The sequence below is a fragment of the Pan paniscus genome, chromosome 10 (assembly GCF_029289425.2).
Source record: "Pan paniscus chromosome 10, NHGRI_mPanPan1-v2.0_pri, whole genome shotgun sequence".
NCBI lineage: Eukaryota > Metazoa > Chordata > Mammalia > Primates > Hominidae > Pan > Pan paniscus.
Window position 1 is genome coordinate 43,553,176 of NC_073259.2, and position 15,546 is coordinate 43,568,721.

Consider the following 15,546-nt stretch of genomic DNA (forward strand, 5'->3'; position numbering starts at 1 on the left):
GTCTCACTATGTTGCCCAGGCTGGTCTCAAGTGATCATCCTGCCTCAGCCAACCAAAGTGCTGGGATTACAGGCATGAGCTACTGAGCCCAGCCAGCCATGCTTAATATTAACCAAACTTGTCCATACTAAATTTCTACTACTTCCTTTTTCAGTTTATTTTTTGCATGTTATTTTTCCTTACACAATGACATGTTACTCAGGTCTAATGTTCTAAATAGATGAAACGCATCATGAATTTGCATGTCATCATTGCACAGGGGCCATACTAATCTCTATATTGTTCTAGTTTTAGTATATGTACTGCCAAAGCAAGCACTCCATTACTTACTATTCAAATATTTTCTTCAAACTTGCATTATCTTCCATATTTCCTGTTAAAACTGTTAATTTTTTCTGAAGTCCTGTTTTAAAGATTTATGTAACATTTGAGAAAAGAAGTATACAATATACACAAATATGCAACCCAAGATAACTACAGATCAATTCCACACATACAAAAAATCATTCACAAGGCAGGGAGAGGTGGCTCACACCTGTAATCCCAGAACTTTAGGAGGCTGAGGCAGAAGGATCGCTTGAGCCCAGGAGTTTGAGACCAGCCTGAGCAACATAGCGAGATCCTGTCTCTAATTATTTTTTTTTTTTAAGAAAAAAAATCACTCACTAAATTTTTAGGTAAGGAGCATGTGCACACAATAATTCCAGTAATAAAATGTTGTAGTATTAACTTTTTATTTAAAAAGATACTAGTGATTAGACCAGGTGCAGTGGCTCACGCATAATCTCAGCACTTCGGGAGGCCAAGGGAGGCGGATTACTTGAGGTCAGGAGTTTGAGACCAGCCTGGCCAACATGGTGAAATCTTGTCTCTACTGAAAATACAAAAATTAGCCAGGTGTGGTAGCACATGCCTGTAATCCTGGCTACTCAGGAGGCTAAGGCAGGAGAATCACTTGATCCCGGGAGGTGGAGGTTGCAGTGAGCCGAGATCACGCCACTGCACTCCAGCCTGGGTGACAGAGCGAGACTCAGTCTCAAAAATAATAAAAATAATAATAAAAAAAATAAAAAGACAGTAGTGAGAATGTTACCTTTTTTTTTGAGACAGAGTCTTGCTCTGTCACCCAGGCTGGAGTGCAGTGGCACAATCTCGGCTCACTGCAACCTCCATCTCCCAGATTCAAACTATTCTCCTGCTTCAGCCTCCCAAGTAGCTGGGATTACAGGCATGTGACACCATGCCTGGCTAATTTTGTATTTTTAGTAGAGATGGGGTTTCTCCATGTTGGTAAGGCTGGTCTCGAACTCCCAACCTCAGGCCCACCTCGGCCTCCCAAAGTGCCGGGAGTACAGGCATGAGCCACTGAACCCAGTCCAACTCTACTAAACTTTAATAAAGTTTAATAAAGTTTAAATTTGCATTCCAATGCCATTTAAAAAGTCAAACTAGGCAGGGTGTGGTAGCCCACACCTGTAATCCTAGCACTTCTGGAAGGCGGAGGCGGGAGGATCACTTGAGCTCAGGAGTTCGAGAACAGCCTGGGCAACATAGTGAGACCTTCTCTCTATTTAGGAAAAAAAAAAAAAAAGTCAAATTAAATGGCTTCCTTCAAAATTTACAAAGATATATGGGGTAAATATGCCAAAGGGTAATCTCTTCTTTTGACATGGAATGTATATAACATAAATTACCCAACCCTACAACCCACCCCTTTTTGGGAAGGACATTGTTAATGAATAAAATGGTCAAATAAAGTGAAAAACACAAAATGAAAGAATTTACCACTGAGAGACCCTCGCTAAAGTATTTGGCTACTAAAAAATGTGCTTTAAGAAGAAGAAGATTTAGCCAGGCATAGTGGCTCATGCTTGCAATCCGAGGACTTTGGGAGGCTGAGGCGGGCAGATCAGTTGAGGCCAAGAGTTCGAGACCAACCTGGGCAATATGGTGAAACTCCGTCTCTACTAAAAATACGAAAATTAGCTGGGTGTGGTGGCACAAACCTGTAATCCCAGCTACTGGGGAAGCTGAGGCACAAGAATTGCTTGAATCAGGGCTGGGTGCGGTGGCTCATGCCTGTAATCCCACCTCTTTGGGAGGCCGAGGCAGGTGGATCACGAGGTCAAGAGATCGAGACCATCCTGGCCAACATGGTGAAACCCTGTCCCTACTAAAAATATAAAAATTAGCCGAGTGTGGTGGCAGATGCCTGTAATCTCAGCTACTCGGGAGGCTGAGGCAGAAGAATCGCTTGAACCCAGGAGGTAGAGGTTGCAGTGAGCCAAGACTGGGCCACTGCACTCCAGCCTGGCGACAGAGGGAGACTCCGTCTCAAAAAAAAAAAATCGCTTGAACCCAGGAGGTCCATGGAGGTTGCGGTGAGCAAAGATCACAGCACCGCACTCCAGCCTGGGCGACAGAGTGAGACCCTGTCTCAAAAAAAGAAAAGAAGGAGGAGGAGGAAACTGACCTGAGAAAGAGTGAGGCAGAAGAAGGAATAGTAAAGAAATGGATAGTAACTATTGTTAACTACATAAAACAGTAACTGATAGTTGAAGGCATACTAAAATAAAGGTGATGCTAAAATGTAAGATAAGAAGTGGTGGATGGCCAGGCATGGTGGCTCACACCTGTAATCCCAGCACTTTGGGAGGCTGAGGTGGGTGGATCACCTGAGGTCAGGAGTTCAAGACCAGCCTGATGAACATGGAGAAATCCTGTCTCTACTAAAACTACAAAATTAGCCGGGCATGGTGGCACATGCCTGTAATCCCAGCTACTCAGGAGGCTGAGGCAGGAGAATCGCTTGAACCGGGGAGGCGGAGGTTGCGGTGAGCCGAGATCACGCCATTGCACTCCAGCCTGGGCAACAAGAGTGAAACTCTGTCTCAAAAAAAAAAAAAGAAAGAAAGAAAGAAAGAAGAAGTCGTGGTGATCAACATCAAAGCATTCTAAAGTCCTTGTGTCCTTTAAGAGAATTAAGATGTCTAATAACTATGTTTAGATTTGTTTTTTAAAGCCTTAGGATAAAAAAACACCATAGGGACAAACACAGTTACTCATGAAAGAAGAAACAATTTACAAGGAAGATTATAATTCTTAATTTGAATGTACCTAATAACATAGCTTTAAAACATATAAAGCAAAACTTGACAGAATTACATGGAAAACTGACAAATCCACAGATCTGTCAGAGAGAGAGAGAGAAGAGAAGAAAGACAAGAGGGGAGGGAAGGGAAGGGGAGACAAGCAACATAAAGCAGAGGGTTTACAAATAAAGAGAATATTATAAATAACTTTAAAAACTAAACAAAACAATTTCCTAGAAAAACTGAGTTTGGCCGGGTGCAGTGGCTCACACCTGTAATCCCAGCACTTTGGGAGGCCGAGGCAGGTGGATCACAAGGTCAAGTGATGGAGACTATCCTGGCCAACATGGTGAAACCCTGTCTCTACTAAAAATACAAAAATTAGCTGGGCGTGGTGGCACATGCCTGTAGTCTCAGCTACTTGGGAGGCTGAGGCAGGAGAATCGCTTGAACCTGGGAGGTGGAGGTTGCAGTGAGCCGAGATCGCGCCACTGCACTCCAGCCTGGCGAGAGAGTAAGGACTCTGTCTCATAAAAAAAAAAAAAATTAAATTTACCAAAACTGGCTCAAGAAGAAACAGAAAACTGATAGGGCTTGGTAACAAAAGAAGGGAAGGAAGACAGGGACGTTGAGGATGACTTTTAAGCCTGTAACTTGCTGGGCTTATGAATGTGGGTTGTATTCACTCAAAAGAGAAAACTAGAAGCACAGGAGCAGGTTGGATGTTGTAGTTGGTTTTCTGGGGAATGCATGCAGGGAGGGGTTAGTAATGGTGGTAGAGGCAGGGTGCAGAAGTCATAAATTTAAATTTTGGATATGTTGAAATGGTGATGCCTTTAAGGTATATAAGTGGAGATGTTAAGTATGCAGTTGGATCTATGGATCGGGGGCTCGGAAGAGATCGGGTTGAAGATACATATTTAGGAGTTACCTAAATTCAAATGATAATTAAAGTCACAGGTGTGGCTGAAATAATCTAGAGAGATACAGCATTGGTTCTCAAAGTGTGGTCCCTGGACCACCAAGCTCAACATTACCTGGGAAATTAACAAAAATGCTTATTCTCAGGCCTCACCCTGGACCAGATGAATCACAAACTCTGAACCTGAAAATGGGGCCCTGCAGTCTGTGTATTAACAAGCCCTCCAGTGATTCTGAGGGCTTGCTACAATTTGAGAACCACTGATATGGAGTGAGAAGGCAAGAAGTCTTGGTCCTTAACTTGAGAAATCTAACATTTAACAGACAAAAATGAGCCTGTAAGAAAGACCAGGAGCAGCAGGAAGTGAAGGGTAAGAAAATAAGAAGAGTAGGTAGGACATGGTGGCTGACGCCTGTAATCCCAGCACTTTGGGAGGCCGAGACGGGTGGATTGCCTAAGCTCAGTAGTTCAATACCAGCTTGGACAACATGGCAAAACCCTGTCTCTACAAAAAAAATACAAAAATTAGCTGGGTGTGGGAGCTCATGCCTGTAGTCCCAGCTACTTGGGAGGGTGAGGCGGGAGGATCGCTTGCGCCTGGGAGGCAGAGGTTGCAATTAACCCAGATCACACCACTGCACTCCAGCCTGGGCGACAGAGCCAGACCCTGCTCAAAACAAAAACAAGAATGAAAGAAAAGAAGATAAGAAGAGAGATTCAAAATAAGAGTTTTGAGAGACAGGGTGCTGAATACTACTGAGATTAGATGGCAATAGCTCCAGAAGGAACTAAAACGGGCTGAGAAGTGAGCATTTGAGAAAATAGTGTTTAAGCATAGACAGTTCTGAGCAGTTTGATTAGAAAGGGGCAACAAAGAGGGTGAAAATGGAAGTGGCTGACAAGTAAATGGAGGATTCTTTTTTAAATAGACAGTAATAAGCATGATGAACTGCTGAGGGACGAATATGGCTGAGAGAGTGACTGTATGAGACAGAGAGAATGACTGTACGATAGAGATGAGGACCTGACAGCAACGGCATACCAACGGGGCAATGCAGCTGTCTGCCTCAGCAGGAGAGGTCTTTATTACAGCATTTAGAATTGCTGCACACAGTGGTACTTTTTAGTAAAAAGCAGACCAATTTTTTGTCGTTTTCATCATTGCTTTTTATATTTTTATTTATTTATTTATTTATTTTTGAGACGGAGTCTTGCTCTGTGGCCTAGGCTGGAGTACAGTGGCATGATCTTGCTTCACTGCAACCTTTGCCTCCTGGGTTCAAGCAATTCTCCTGCCTCAGCATCCCGAGTAGCTGGCATTACAGGTGTGCAGCACCACGCCCGGCTAATTCTTGTATTTTTAGTAGAGATGGGGTTTCGCCATGTTGGCCAGGCTGGTCTTGAACTCCTGACTTCATGTGATCCACCCGCCTCGGCCTCCCAAAGTACTGGAATTATGGCGTGAGCCTCCACGCTCGGCCCATCATTGCTTTTTAAGTTCTCTACAGATACTGTGTGCCTTACTGACTGCACCCAGGTAGACTGCTCTCACTGCCCTATCCTTGGTGCCATTGGATAGTATAAGGTTTGGGGAAAAGGAGGGGTTGGGATCTAAAGCATAGGTAGAAGGACTGTCCTTGGCCAGGAGGAACAGATAATCTTTTTAACCAGAAGGAAGGAAGTAATCATGGAAGGGGACAGATGTTGGAAGTGTGGCATCAGGAAGTTGAAGAAGTTGTCATCGTATGCCTTCTATTTCCCCTGTGAGGTCACCTGCAAGGCCATCCCTACTGGGGGAGGGATATGCCACATTCTCTTGGCCTACTGCAATTAAACAACTGATTCATCAAATCCATGCTCACTAAGCAAATGATTTGGTTCCCATTATAGGCTTGCCCATGGGGCAAGAATGTGCTGACCATACAGATTTCTCATAGTAGGCCAGGCGTGGTGGCTCACACCTATAACCCCCACACTCTGGGAGGCTGAGGTGGCAGTACTACTTGAGCTCAGGAGTTCAAGACCAGCCTGGGCAATAAAGTGAGACCCCAACTCTACAAAAAATAATTAACTGGGTGTGGTGGCACACACCTGTAGTTCCAGCTACTCAGGAGGCTGAGGCAGGAGGATCATTTGAACCTGGGAGATTAAGGCTGTAGTGAACCATGATCGCACCACTGCGCTCCTGCCTGGGTGACAGAGCAAGGTTCTGTCTAAAAAAAAAAAAATTTCTCATAGTAAATTAATAAACTGATTTTTGAACATGATTTGGTTTCTGCGTAGCCTGACTACGGATAACAAATTGTGGTCCTTTTTACAGTTATACCTCTTGTTGAGCTATTGCTTTTACACCAAGTGACTCAAGTAAATCTCTGGGCCTTCAGAGGCTTGGGCCAGATCCACAATAAGCAGCAAATCAAGGTAACCTCCTCAACCCCTAGGTCATGCCTTGCTCAGCAAAAGCTGGCTTTTCATTAGCTGTCACTGGCCCAATTTCCACCTCTTTTCTCTCAATTCATTTCTACATACACCTATTCATTGAGATATCTTAAATTAGCTGTCAGTGTATTGACCTACTAGTTTCTCTATGAAGGTATTTCCAAGAACAATACAGGAAATAAAACAAGCACGTCAAAGAAATATATTGGTATATCACCATTATTTATTTATTTATTCCACTGTTCATTCAACAAATATTTACAGGCCATAAACCCTGTGCAAAGCTTACTATGAGAACTGTGGGAGATACAAAGTCCTCATGGTATTTATAATTCAGTAAAAAAAAAAAAAGCCATTAGTTCCACAAAGAACAGGCTTGCAGAAACACACTTTGGTTGAAGGGGGTAGAAAATCAGAAATAAAGACAAAACACCCTATAGTAAAAGTGATATACGCAAAAATAGGCTATCAAAGGAAATCCTGCAATCTGAGTAACTTTAAAAATATGATGATTATTTAGAGACAGCCTTGCTTAGAGGCAAAGGTTATGGCAACCCCTTTGGAATTAAGCATGAAATTAACTCAGGACTTTCTGATATATAAACAATGTGCTAGTCTCTCTATAGAAGCAGTAAGTCTGGCTTTGAATTAATCCACAAGTTCATTTAGGGTTTTACCCCCCAATCCTCAAGTATTGCCATTCGATAGGGGATCTGTCCTTCCTTCCTCCCTCTTGCTCTTCTTCATCACGGTTTGTGCACCATCATAAATACGATGTGGTTTTTCCATGGCTTGGAATTTGCTGCCATGGAATCATCTCAGTTATGCATAGTCTTTCACACACTACCACCCAAGTTCTGTGTAAATTATCTGATGACCTTAGGTATTTTTAAAAGTGCCTAGCACACAGCAGATGCTCATTAAGATTCATTTCCTCCTTTCTTTCCTTCCGTTTTTTTCTCTCCCCTGGTGAGGAAGGGAGGGAAAAACAGGAACAAACAAAAGATAGAGGTCTTGTAAGACAGCATCTTTTTGGTGTAAAAATACTGAAAAAGTTGAAACCATTTTTTATTGCCTACCTTGTGTCTGCAGGCTGTAAGGAGACAGGAGTTTGGACCTTTTCTTTTCATAGCCCTTCTGGGTGATGTCCCCTAAAATAGCAAGAAACAGAAATAGGTTATGCATTATTCTTACTCTGTGGTTTTCCACTGTAAAAATAAAATTAATTACAGAGTTATAGAACTACCCCATATAGAGGCAGGGGGTTGCAGGGGGGAATGTATGGTTCTTTGCCAAGGATTTTGCTATGTATGATTTCCCACAGGCTTGGAGCTGACTTCCTGTAGAATACTGTAGAGCTTGTCCCAAAACCAATCTTGCATAGCAATATGTTGTATACCATGACAGAGATCCCCAAGTTCCTAGGCATCCCCAGCTTCCTTGGTATTTAAGATATCCCAAAATGGAATGCAGCAAGGCTGACAACAATTTCTCTCTGGAGTTTCAATTTACCAAATGAGTATAACTGGTTTCTGAGGTATTCACTTATATTGCTATACAGAACCACATAAAAGTAAGAGAAGACAAAGTTCAGGCTCTGGATGGGATAATTAAAAGGACTTTCTGTACCCTAACACCTGTGCTGGAACCTGGGACTGGAATTCCCACATCCTCTCCCCTTGGTTCAATGCTTTGTCTTATTTACTCATGTGGCTCTCCTTTCCACAAGGTTAAATTTAAAAGTATGTATGATGCACAAATTAGTGCATATACAACAAATGCAATAAGGATAAACTGATAAATACAGGAGAAAATCTGTAGTTGAAGTGGCAAGAAATGGACTAGGTACTAAGGAAACAGAAATAGATAAATGAGTAGAGAGTAGGGTTAAAAGGAACAGGAAATGCAGAGAAACAAGAGGAAGTTAAGGGAGAATGAGTGATTTAAAGCTGAGGGATGAAAGATATGTGGTGAGGTGACATGACAGAGCAATGTTTTCTGAAAAAGAACCTTTTAAAATAAGAGATAACTTTATTTACTGTGAAGCCTTACGTAGAACCTAATATAAAACAGGAAAAAAAGTAAAATTGTAGTATTAAGAGTACTTTAAACATTCAAAATTTTAATATCCACTTATTAGGGGAAAAAAGCATGTCTGATGGATACAAATTTGCAATCAAGGGTGATAAATGTCAGGTGCTGTTGGCCTCAGCCTCCAATGCTGCAGTGGATGATGGAGAGGAAGCAGGGATCACTAAAAAGGGCTAGAGCAGAGGACTTAACACTGCACTGCAGCAAGTTCACCCTTGCTGGGAGAATGAGTTGTCAGGAACCAAGACTAAAAGCCAGAAGGAGTAGATGTTGGTCCAGTGCTACTACAGAGATCTGGGTAAGAGTAAGTAGTAGCTTGAATTAAAGACAGTGGTAGAAGGGATGAATGAAGTGAATGAATTAAGAGGAAGACCATAGGATTTGCTGACTGCTTGAAAATAGGGGCCAGGTGCAGTGGCTTATGCCTGTAATCCCAGCACTTCAGTAGGTCGAGGCGGGTGGATCACAAGGTTGGGAGTTCAAGACCAACCTGGCCAACACGGTGAACCCCCTGTCTCTACTAAAAATACAAAAAATTAGCTGGGTGTGGTGGCACATGTCTGTAATCCCAGCTACTCAGGAGACTGAGGCAGGAGAATTGCTTGAACCCGGGAGGCGGTGGTTGCAGTGAGCCGAGATCGCGCCACTGCACTCCAGCCTGGGCAACAGAGGAAGACTCTGTCTCAGGAAAAAAGAAAGAAAGAAAGTAGGGTGGAGGTGGTTTCTCGCTTGAGGTGTGTGTTTGGTGAGGTTGAAGAAAAGAGTTAAGCTTAGGACAGGCCTGTGGGACACACAAGAAGAGACAGCTAATCAACAGTTGGTTTTATGGATCTAGAACTCAGGAAAGAGAGATTTGGAATCATTGGGATATAGTTGAAAAATAAAATGATACAATCCTCTTAGAGTAATTTGCAAGTTTCTATCAAAATTGATTCAGCAGCTGTACTCCTAAGAATTTATTCAATGATAACATTCACACACGTGCACAAAAATCAGTAAGAGTATCCTGTACTCTACTGTTTACAGTAAAAAAACAAACTGGCAGCAATCTAGATGCTTATATTATAGACCATCTATATCAGTGGCTTTCAACTAGGAGAGTTTTGTCCCCCAGGAGACATGTGACAATGTTGGGAAACATTTTTGTCACCATGGAAGAAGAGGTGCTACTGGCATCTAGGGGATAGAGGCCAGGGATGCTGCTAACAACCTGCAATGTCCCACAACAAAGATTTATCCAGCCCAAAATGCCAGCAGTGCTGAGGATGAATAACTCTAATCTATATAATAATAGGCAAGTAATCCAAATATATTGCCACAGGAGATGTAATACATTACGTGTAAAAGGCAAGCTGCAGAACAGTAGGTATAACATAATCTGATTCCGTAAAAAATTAAAAAAATTTTTAAAAACAGTAATAGGTATGTTTGCATATACACAGAAAATAATCTGGAAGGCTATATACTAAATTGTTTATCCTTGGGTGAGTGAGAGTGTGTGTGTGTGTGTGTGTGTGTGTGTGTGTCTGGAAGGCTATATACTAAATTGTTTATCCTTGGGTGAGTGAGAGTGTGTGTGTGTGTGTGTGTGTGTGTGTGGGTGTGTGTCTGGAAGGCTATATACTAAATTGTTTATCCTTGGGTGAGTGAGAGTGTGTGTGTGTGTGTGTGTGTGTCTGGAAGGCTATATACTAGATTGTTTATCCTTGGGTGAGTGAGAATGTGTGTGTGTGTGTGTGTGTGTGTGTGTGTGTGTGTGTGTGTGTAGATACATATATTTTGGAGGCAGGGTCTCCCTCTATCACCCAGGCTGGAGGGAGTGCAGTGGTGTGATCATAGCTCACGGCAACCTCAAACTCCTGGGCTCAAGGGATCTTCCCACTTCAGCCTCCCAAGTCGCTGGCACACCGCCATGCCTGGCTAGTTTTTAAATTTTTTCTCAAGACAGAATCTCGCTTTGTTGCCCGGGCTGGTCTTGAACTCCTGGGCTCAAGCAATCCTCTCGTCTCGGCCTCCCAAAGTGCTAGAATTACAGGTGTGAGCCACACCTGGCCTGTTTTATATACTTTAGTAGAGTTTGATTTTTAAAAACTAAGCCTGATTTATATTAATTCAAAAGTACACATCTTTCTAAGAATGAATGGTCCACAGGTGTATATTTGCTAACAAGATGGTTTACACAGTATATTCAATTTTAAGAATGATATTTTTGATAGGTCATTGGATGGGGTAAAAAAAAAAAAAAATAGCTGGGCGAGGTGGCTCACGCCTGTAATCCCAGCACTTTGGGAGGCCGAGGCACGCAGATCACCTAAGGTCAGGAGTTCGAGACCAGCCTGGCCAGCATGGTGAAACCCTGTCTCTGCTAAAAATACAAAAATTAGCTGAGAGTGATGGCGCATGCCTGTAGTCTCAGCTACTCAGGAGACTGAGGCAGGAGAATCGCTTGAACACAGGAGGCAGAGGTTACTGCAGTAAGCTGAGATCACACCGCTGTATTGCAGCCTGGGCAACAAGAGTGAAACTCCATCTCAAAAAAAAAAAGAATAATGTGTTTGCACACATGTAAAATTTTTTTCTGTGTATGCATTGGAAAAGTGTGCATGTTTACCCACCAAAATATTAACAGTGGTTAGTTATGGCTTGCAAGATTATGAAGTGGTTTTATAGTTTCTTTTCCTTCTTGCTCTTATTTTCTAATTTTTCTGCAATGAACATTATTTGAAGAAACAATAAATATTTTAAAACTTCAATCATGACTACTTACTACACTATACAAATTTAATCACAATGGTCCTTCATCTGTTTCCCTAGTAAAATACAGAAACTGTGAATTTTTGTTAAAAAAAATTAATTAAACCTTTTCAAATCAGCCAACTCAAGACTTCGGGGAATTTCAAACAGTACATACAGCTAACAGGGGTACAGAAGCCTACCGAGGAAACCGTCATTAGAAACAGGAAACCATGTCTTTTATTGTAAAAGAAATACCAGAGCATTCTTCTGTTCCATTCGCCACTCACAAGATCTCCTACCTCCACCCCCTACCCTGGCACAAAGGCCACTTCTGATGGCTCAGAACACATCTGGCAAAGTGACAAAGTGAAAGGCCTTTAAAAAGCTTTCTTCAGTGCTTAAGTCTCAGTCAGGCAATGTCAGTAAATGATTGTGGGACAATCTGTTAGATTTGGCATCCTGGATGTTAATCAACTACTAACCACCTCAGGTTTTGAAAGAGGTCAATCAAGACAGTCTAGTTCAGCCATGCCAATTAGCTCCATCAGATCCACAAACAAGCAAAGAAATTAAGGAGACCTGGAAGAAGCTGAGCTGCAGTGAGAATGTGAGGACTACAATGCTAGGCCTACAGTAACTTTAAAATGTCCCCCCTCCCCGTTTTCTGACTACAAGACCCTGTGCTCAAAAGTCACCCCTCTGTGATGCCTTCCACTACTTCCTCCTAGTGCGCCTACAAATCTGCATACATGTCTGTGATAGCACTTAGCACACCACTGGTATTTTAATTATGTGTTTACACCCCATGTCTCCCTACTAGACTGTGCACTTGAGGGCAGGGATTGTGTCTTGTTCATCACTGTAGCCCGCCCACAGCCTGGCACAATAGACGCTTGTTGAACGAGTGACTGAATGAATTAATAAAATGGAGGCAATGAGAGAATAATAAATCAAACAGACATGTGTACTTGGGTGGAAAACTAGAAATGGGAGAAAAAGAGTTCTTTAGCAAGAGCTGAAAAGCTCAGGGAATGGAATTTAGTGGACCAGAAGTTTACTGAAACTTGACAGCTAGACCTTAAAGGCGAACAAAAAAGCAATGCTTGGACTGCCTGAAGAGAGAAATAATATATAAATCACAAGGCACTAAAAGCTAAAGAACTCCAAGCCAGATATAGATACATCCCTTAGCTAGAGGGCAAGACCAGACAGAAAGAATTCAGTGAGAATCTGTTATTTCACATTTCTGTGGTTGCCACTTATAGTCTGTGCTCTTAAATCATCCTCACCACCTGTACTTACACAGATTTTGCTGCACTAAAGCAATGTTTTTCAACCTTGTCCAATTTTTAAGATTCTCCCAAGGAACCTGCAAAAATACGAATTCCCAGACCCCTCCCATGGAGACTCTGATGCACTAAGTCTGGATTAAGATCCAGAAATCTCTACTTCTAACAAGCATCTTCCAATGAGTCCTAAAGCCAGGCAAGTTTGGAAATTGCTGCAGTGAGGAATCCTGTCCGGTGTATGCTGGATGGTTCTGCAGACTGAATGTGAGGAGGGAACTGATTGGGAGGAGGGGTAAGAATGCTGGCTGGACTATCCAGCCACAAGGGAGAGCACAGAACCTCTGGAGCTCAGACACTGAGTCACACCACAGGCTTTCTTACTCAGAACAGACTTTTTGCCATCTGGCATATAGAACAAAAAGGAGAATCATAATGATACCTATATAAAATTTGCATTAAAATGGCATATAAGGTAAACCTGTTGTTCAAGTTTTTTTGAGAAATAAATACAGGGAGGATTAGCCTTCCCCTCCCACTAGAGTAACGTCTTTTGTCCAGGTGCCTGCAGCGCTTGGCAGGAGTGGAGGCAGGCATAGAGCCTTGTATGAAGACACTGACCTAAACCAACAAGAGACTGGTCGTGGCGAGTCTGGGACCCACACGCTGTGAGACTGTCCAGCTGCATCAGAATTACCACAGTCTTCAGCAGCCAGCAGCAGACATACAGAAAGACACATGTGTGAGGCTGAGTATAAAGGACTTATGTTTCCAACTTCTTTCCTCACCACCTGGGATCAATGAAAACAGCTTGGCACAAGTGGCCCACAAATCATCTTCAAGCTGATTGAGAGAGGGCTGTGAGGAGGTGTGTGTGAGCCTGCCAGCCACCCAAGCCTCCTAAAAGCCACAAGGTGGTAGGGAGAACAGTCGCATAAGTAGTGAGCAGTTAGTGTGTATTTACACCAGTCAGGTGGGTGACACTGCTGTGGTGAAGAGCTCAAGGGTCTGAGCTAGACAGAACCACATCTGAAGCAAAAGGACTCTAGACAAGTTTTATTTCTTGATAAATCTGTTTTTTTCTTTTTCTAAGACAGGGTCTCACTCTGTCACCCAGGCCGGAGTGCAGTGGCATGATCATGGCTCACTTGTGGGCTCAAGTGACCCTCCTGCCTCAGCCTCCTGAGTATCTGGGACCAGATGGGCGTGCTATCACACCCAGCTAATTTTTAAAAAGTTTTTTTATAGAGACAAGGGTCTCACTATTGCCCAGGCTGGTCTCAAACTCCTGGGCTCAAGCAATCCTCCTGCCTTGGCCTCCCAAAGTGTTGGGATTACAGGTGTGAGCCAATGCGCTCAGCAGAGCCTCAGTTTCTACATCTGTGAAATGGGGAACAGTCTCTCCCTTGCAAAGTTTTCATTGTGATTTAAAATATAGGGTCTGGGCTATGGAAAATAACATCAACAAACATTACTAAAAGCCTACCCTACTGGCCAAGTGGGGGTAGGGGTAGACAATTATGTCGCAGAGAAGAGGCACAGGCAAACAAACATGACTAACACTCTATAATTAAGCGCCATGGGAGACACGTACACAAATGCAGCACCTTCTGGAACCCAGAAGGAAGCATCGCGATCTTGGCCTGAGTAGGGAAAGGAATGCTTCACGGAGCAGATGACATTTGGTTTGGGTCTGGCTTTTCATTCTCTTATCAGAAAGGTGATATAAATTCCTAACGATACAGTCACTTAGTGGTTTGCTAGTTGTACTCTGCTGCTGACTGGCTCTGTATGGGCATGGCCATGTTTGGTAGTTGTTCAGGATTCCTATCTCCCAAGAAATGTGGCAATGCTAAGTAACTTTCATTTATGACCTTGTGCAGTACCTTGAGCAATTAGGGGCTAAATAAACACAACATCTGAAAAATTCTGGAGGGTCATCAAGTCATATGTATAACTTTTTCTGTCGGGAGCAGTCTTAATGGACAGAGAGCAAGGGTTACAGCTGCAGCCATAAACTTTCTGCCCCAGTGGAAATAAAAGAGCATGTGCCATGCAACCCTGCTTTAAAGTCACAGCTATGCAGTCAGGGGTGGTGATAGAGGGTGGGGGGACTTTGGGAAGGAAAGAAAAGCATTTTTGAGCACTGAATGGATGATATGCAGGTCATTAAACAAAGACAAATAAAATAGTATCTTTGCCTTCAAGGAGTTTCCAGTCTAAACAAATATTACAATAAAAGTACAAGTGCTACACTCAAGATTATTTGCAAAGTCCCATGGGAGCAAGGAGAGAATGGTAATGAAAATCATAATACTCGATAAGAACATATAAGTAAAATAACACTTATCAAGGGCCTCCTATGTATCAGTCTCTGTTCCAAGAGCCTCACAACAGCCCTATTAGGTGATATAATCATCATTTTTCTCAATTTATAGGTGAGGACAGTGAGTCACAGAAGTTTAAGCAATTTGCCTACAGTCACACCTAGTAAGTGCTGTGATCAGGATTTGAATCCAGGCAGAAATGGCTCCAGAGCCCCTGCTCTTAAACACCACCATATATTCATTTTTACAGAGACGCTCCAAATTCTACTTCAGGAAGATTGAGAAGATATCACAAAAGTTGCTCTTGGGTTAGGTCTTGAAGGATGACCGTCAGGAGAGATAGACACTGAGGGTGAATGCACAGTTTATCAAACCCAGAGTTTGGAAAAGAGTGGCATGCTTGGAACAACAGACACAGAAGCTGTAATTTCAATCACCGATGAACAGAGATGGCCCTGCTGCTACTCCTGCAGCCTAACCTGAGGTAGGACTTGGCCGTTTGTGCCTCACCACGAAATCCTCAGACACTTGACGTTGAGGGTTGATAGTCACTTCATGGGCCCATCAATTTACTTCACTCTTCAAAAAATGGCACTATATAACACCACCACCAATCTAACTTTTCGAAACATTCTTTTAAATTTTTTATTCTT

The 15,546-nt window shown here is 42.7% G+C and overlaps 1 protein-coding gene and 1 non-coding gene across 12 annotated transcripts in view; both read right to left on the reverse strand.

Moving 5' to 3' along the window:
• Positions 1-15,546, reverse strand: part of DIP2B (disco interacting protein 2 homolog B) — a 247,874-nt gene that overhangs the window by 115,045 nt on the left and 117,283 nt on the right. For all 11 annotated transcript variants that reach the window (XM_034935861.3, XM_034935860.3, XM_055095660.2 and 8 more), the window contains exon 2: positions 7,533-7,604. In XM_034935861.3, coding sequence (XP_034791752.1) covers positions 7,533-7,604 — 72 coding nt within the window. The remainder of the gene's footprint in view (positions 1-7,532; positions 7,605-15,546) is intronic.
• LOC112436749 (U6 spliceosomal RNA) lies at positions 215-318 on the reverse strand. Its single transcript, XR_003025452.1, has one exon. It is a non-coding gene; the product is annotated as a U6 spliceosomal RNA (small nuclear RNA).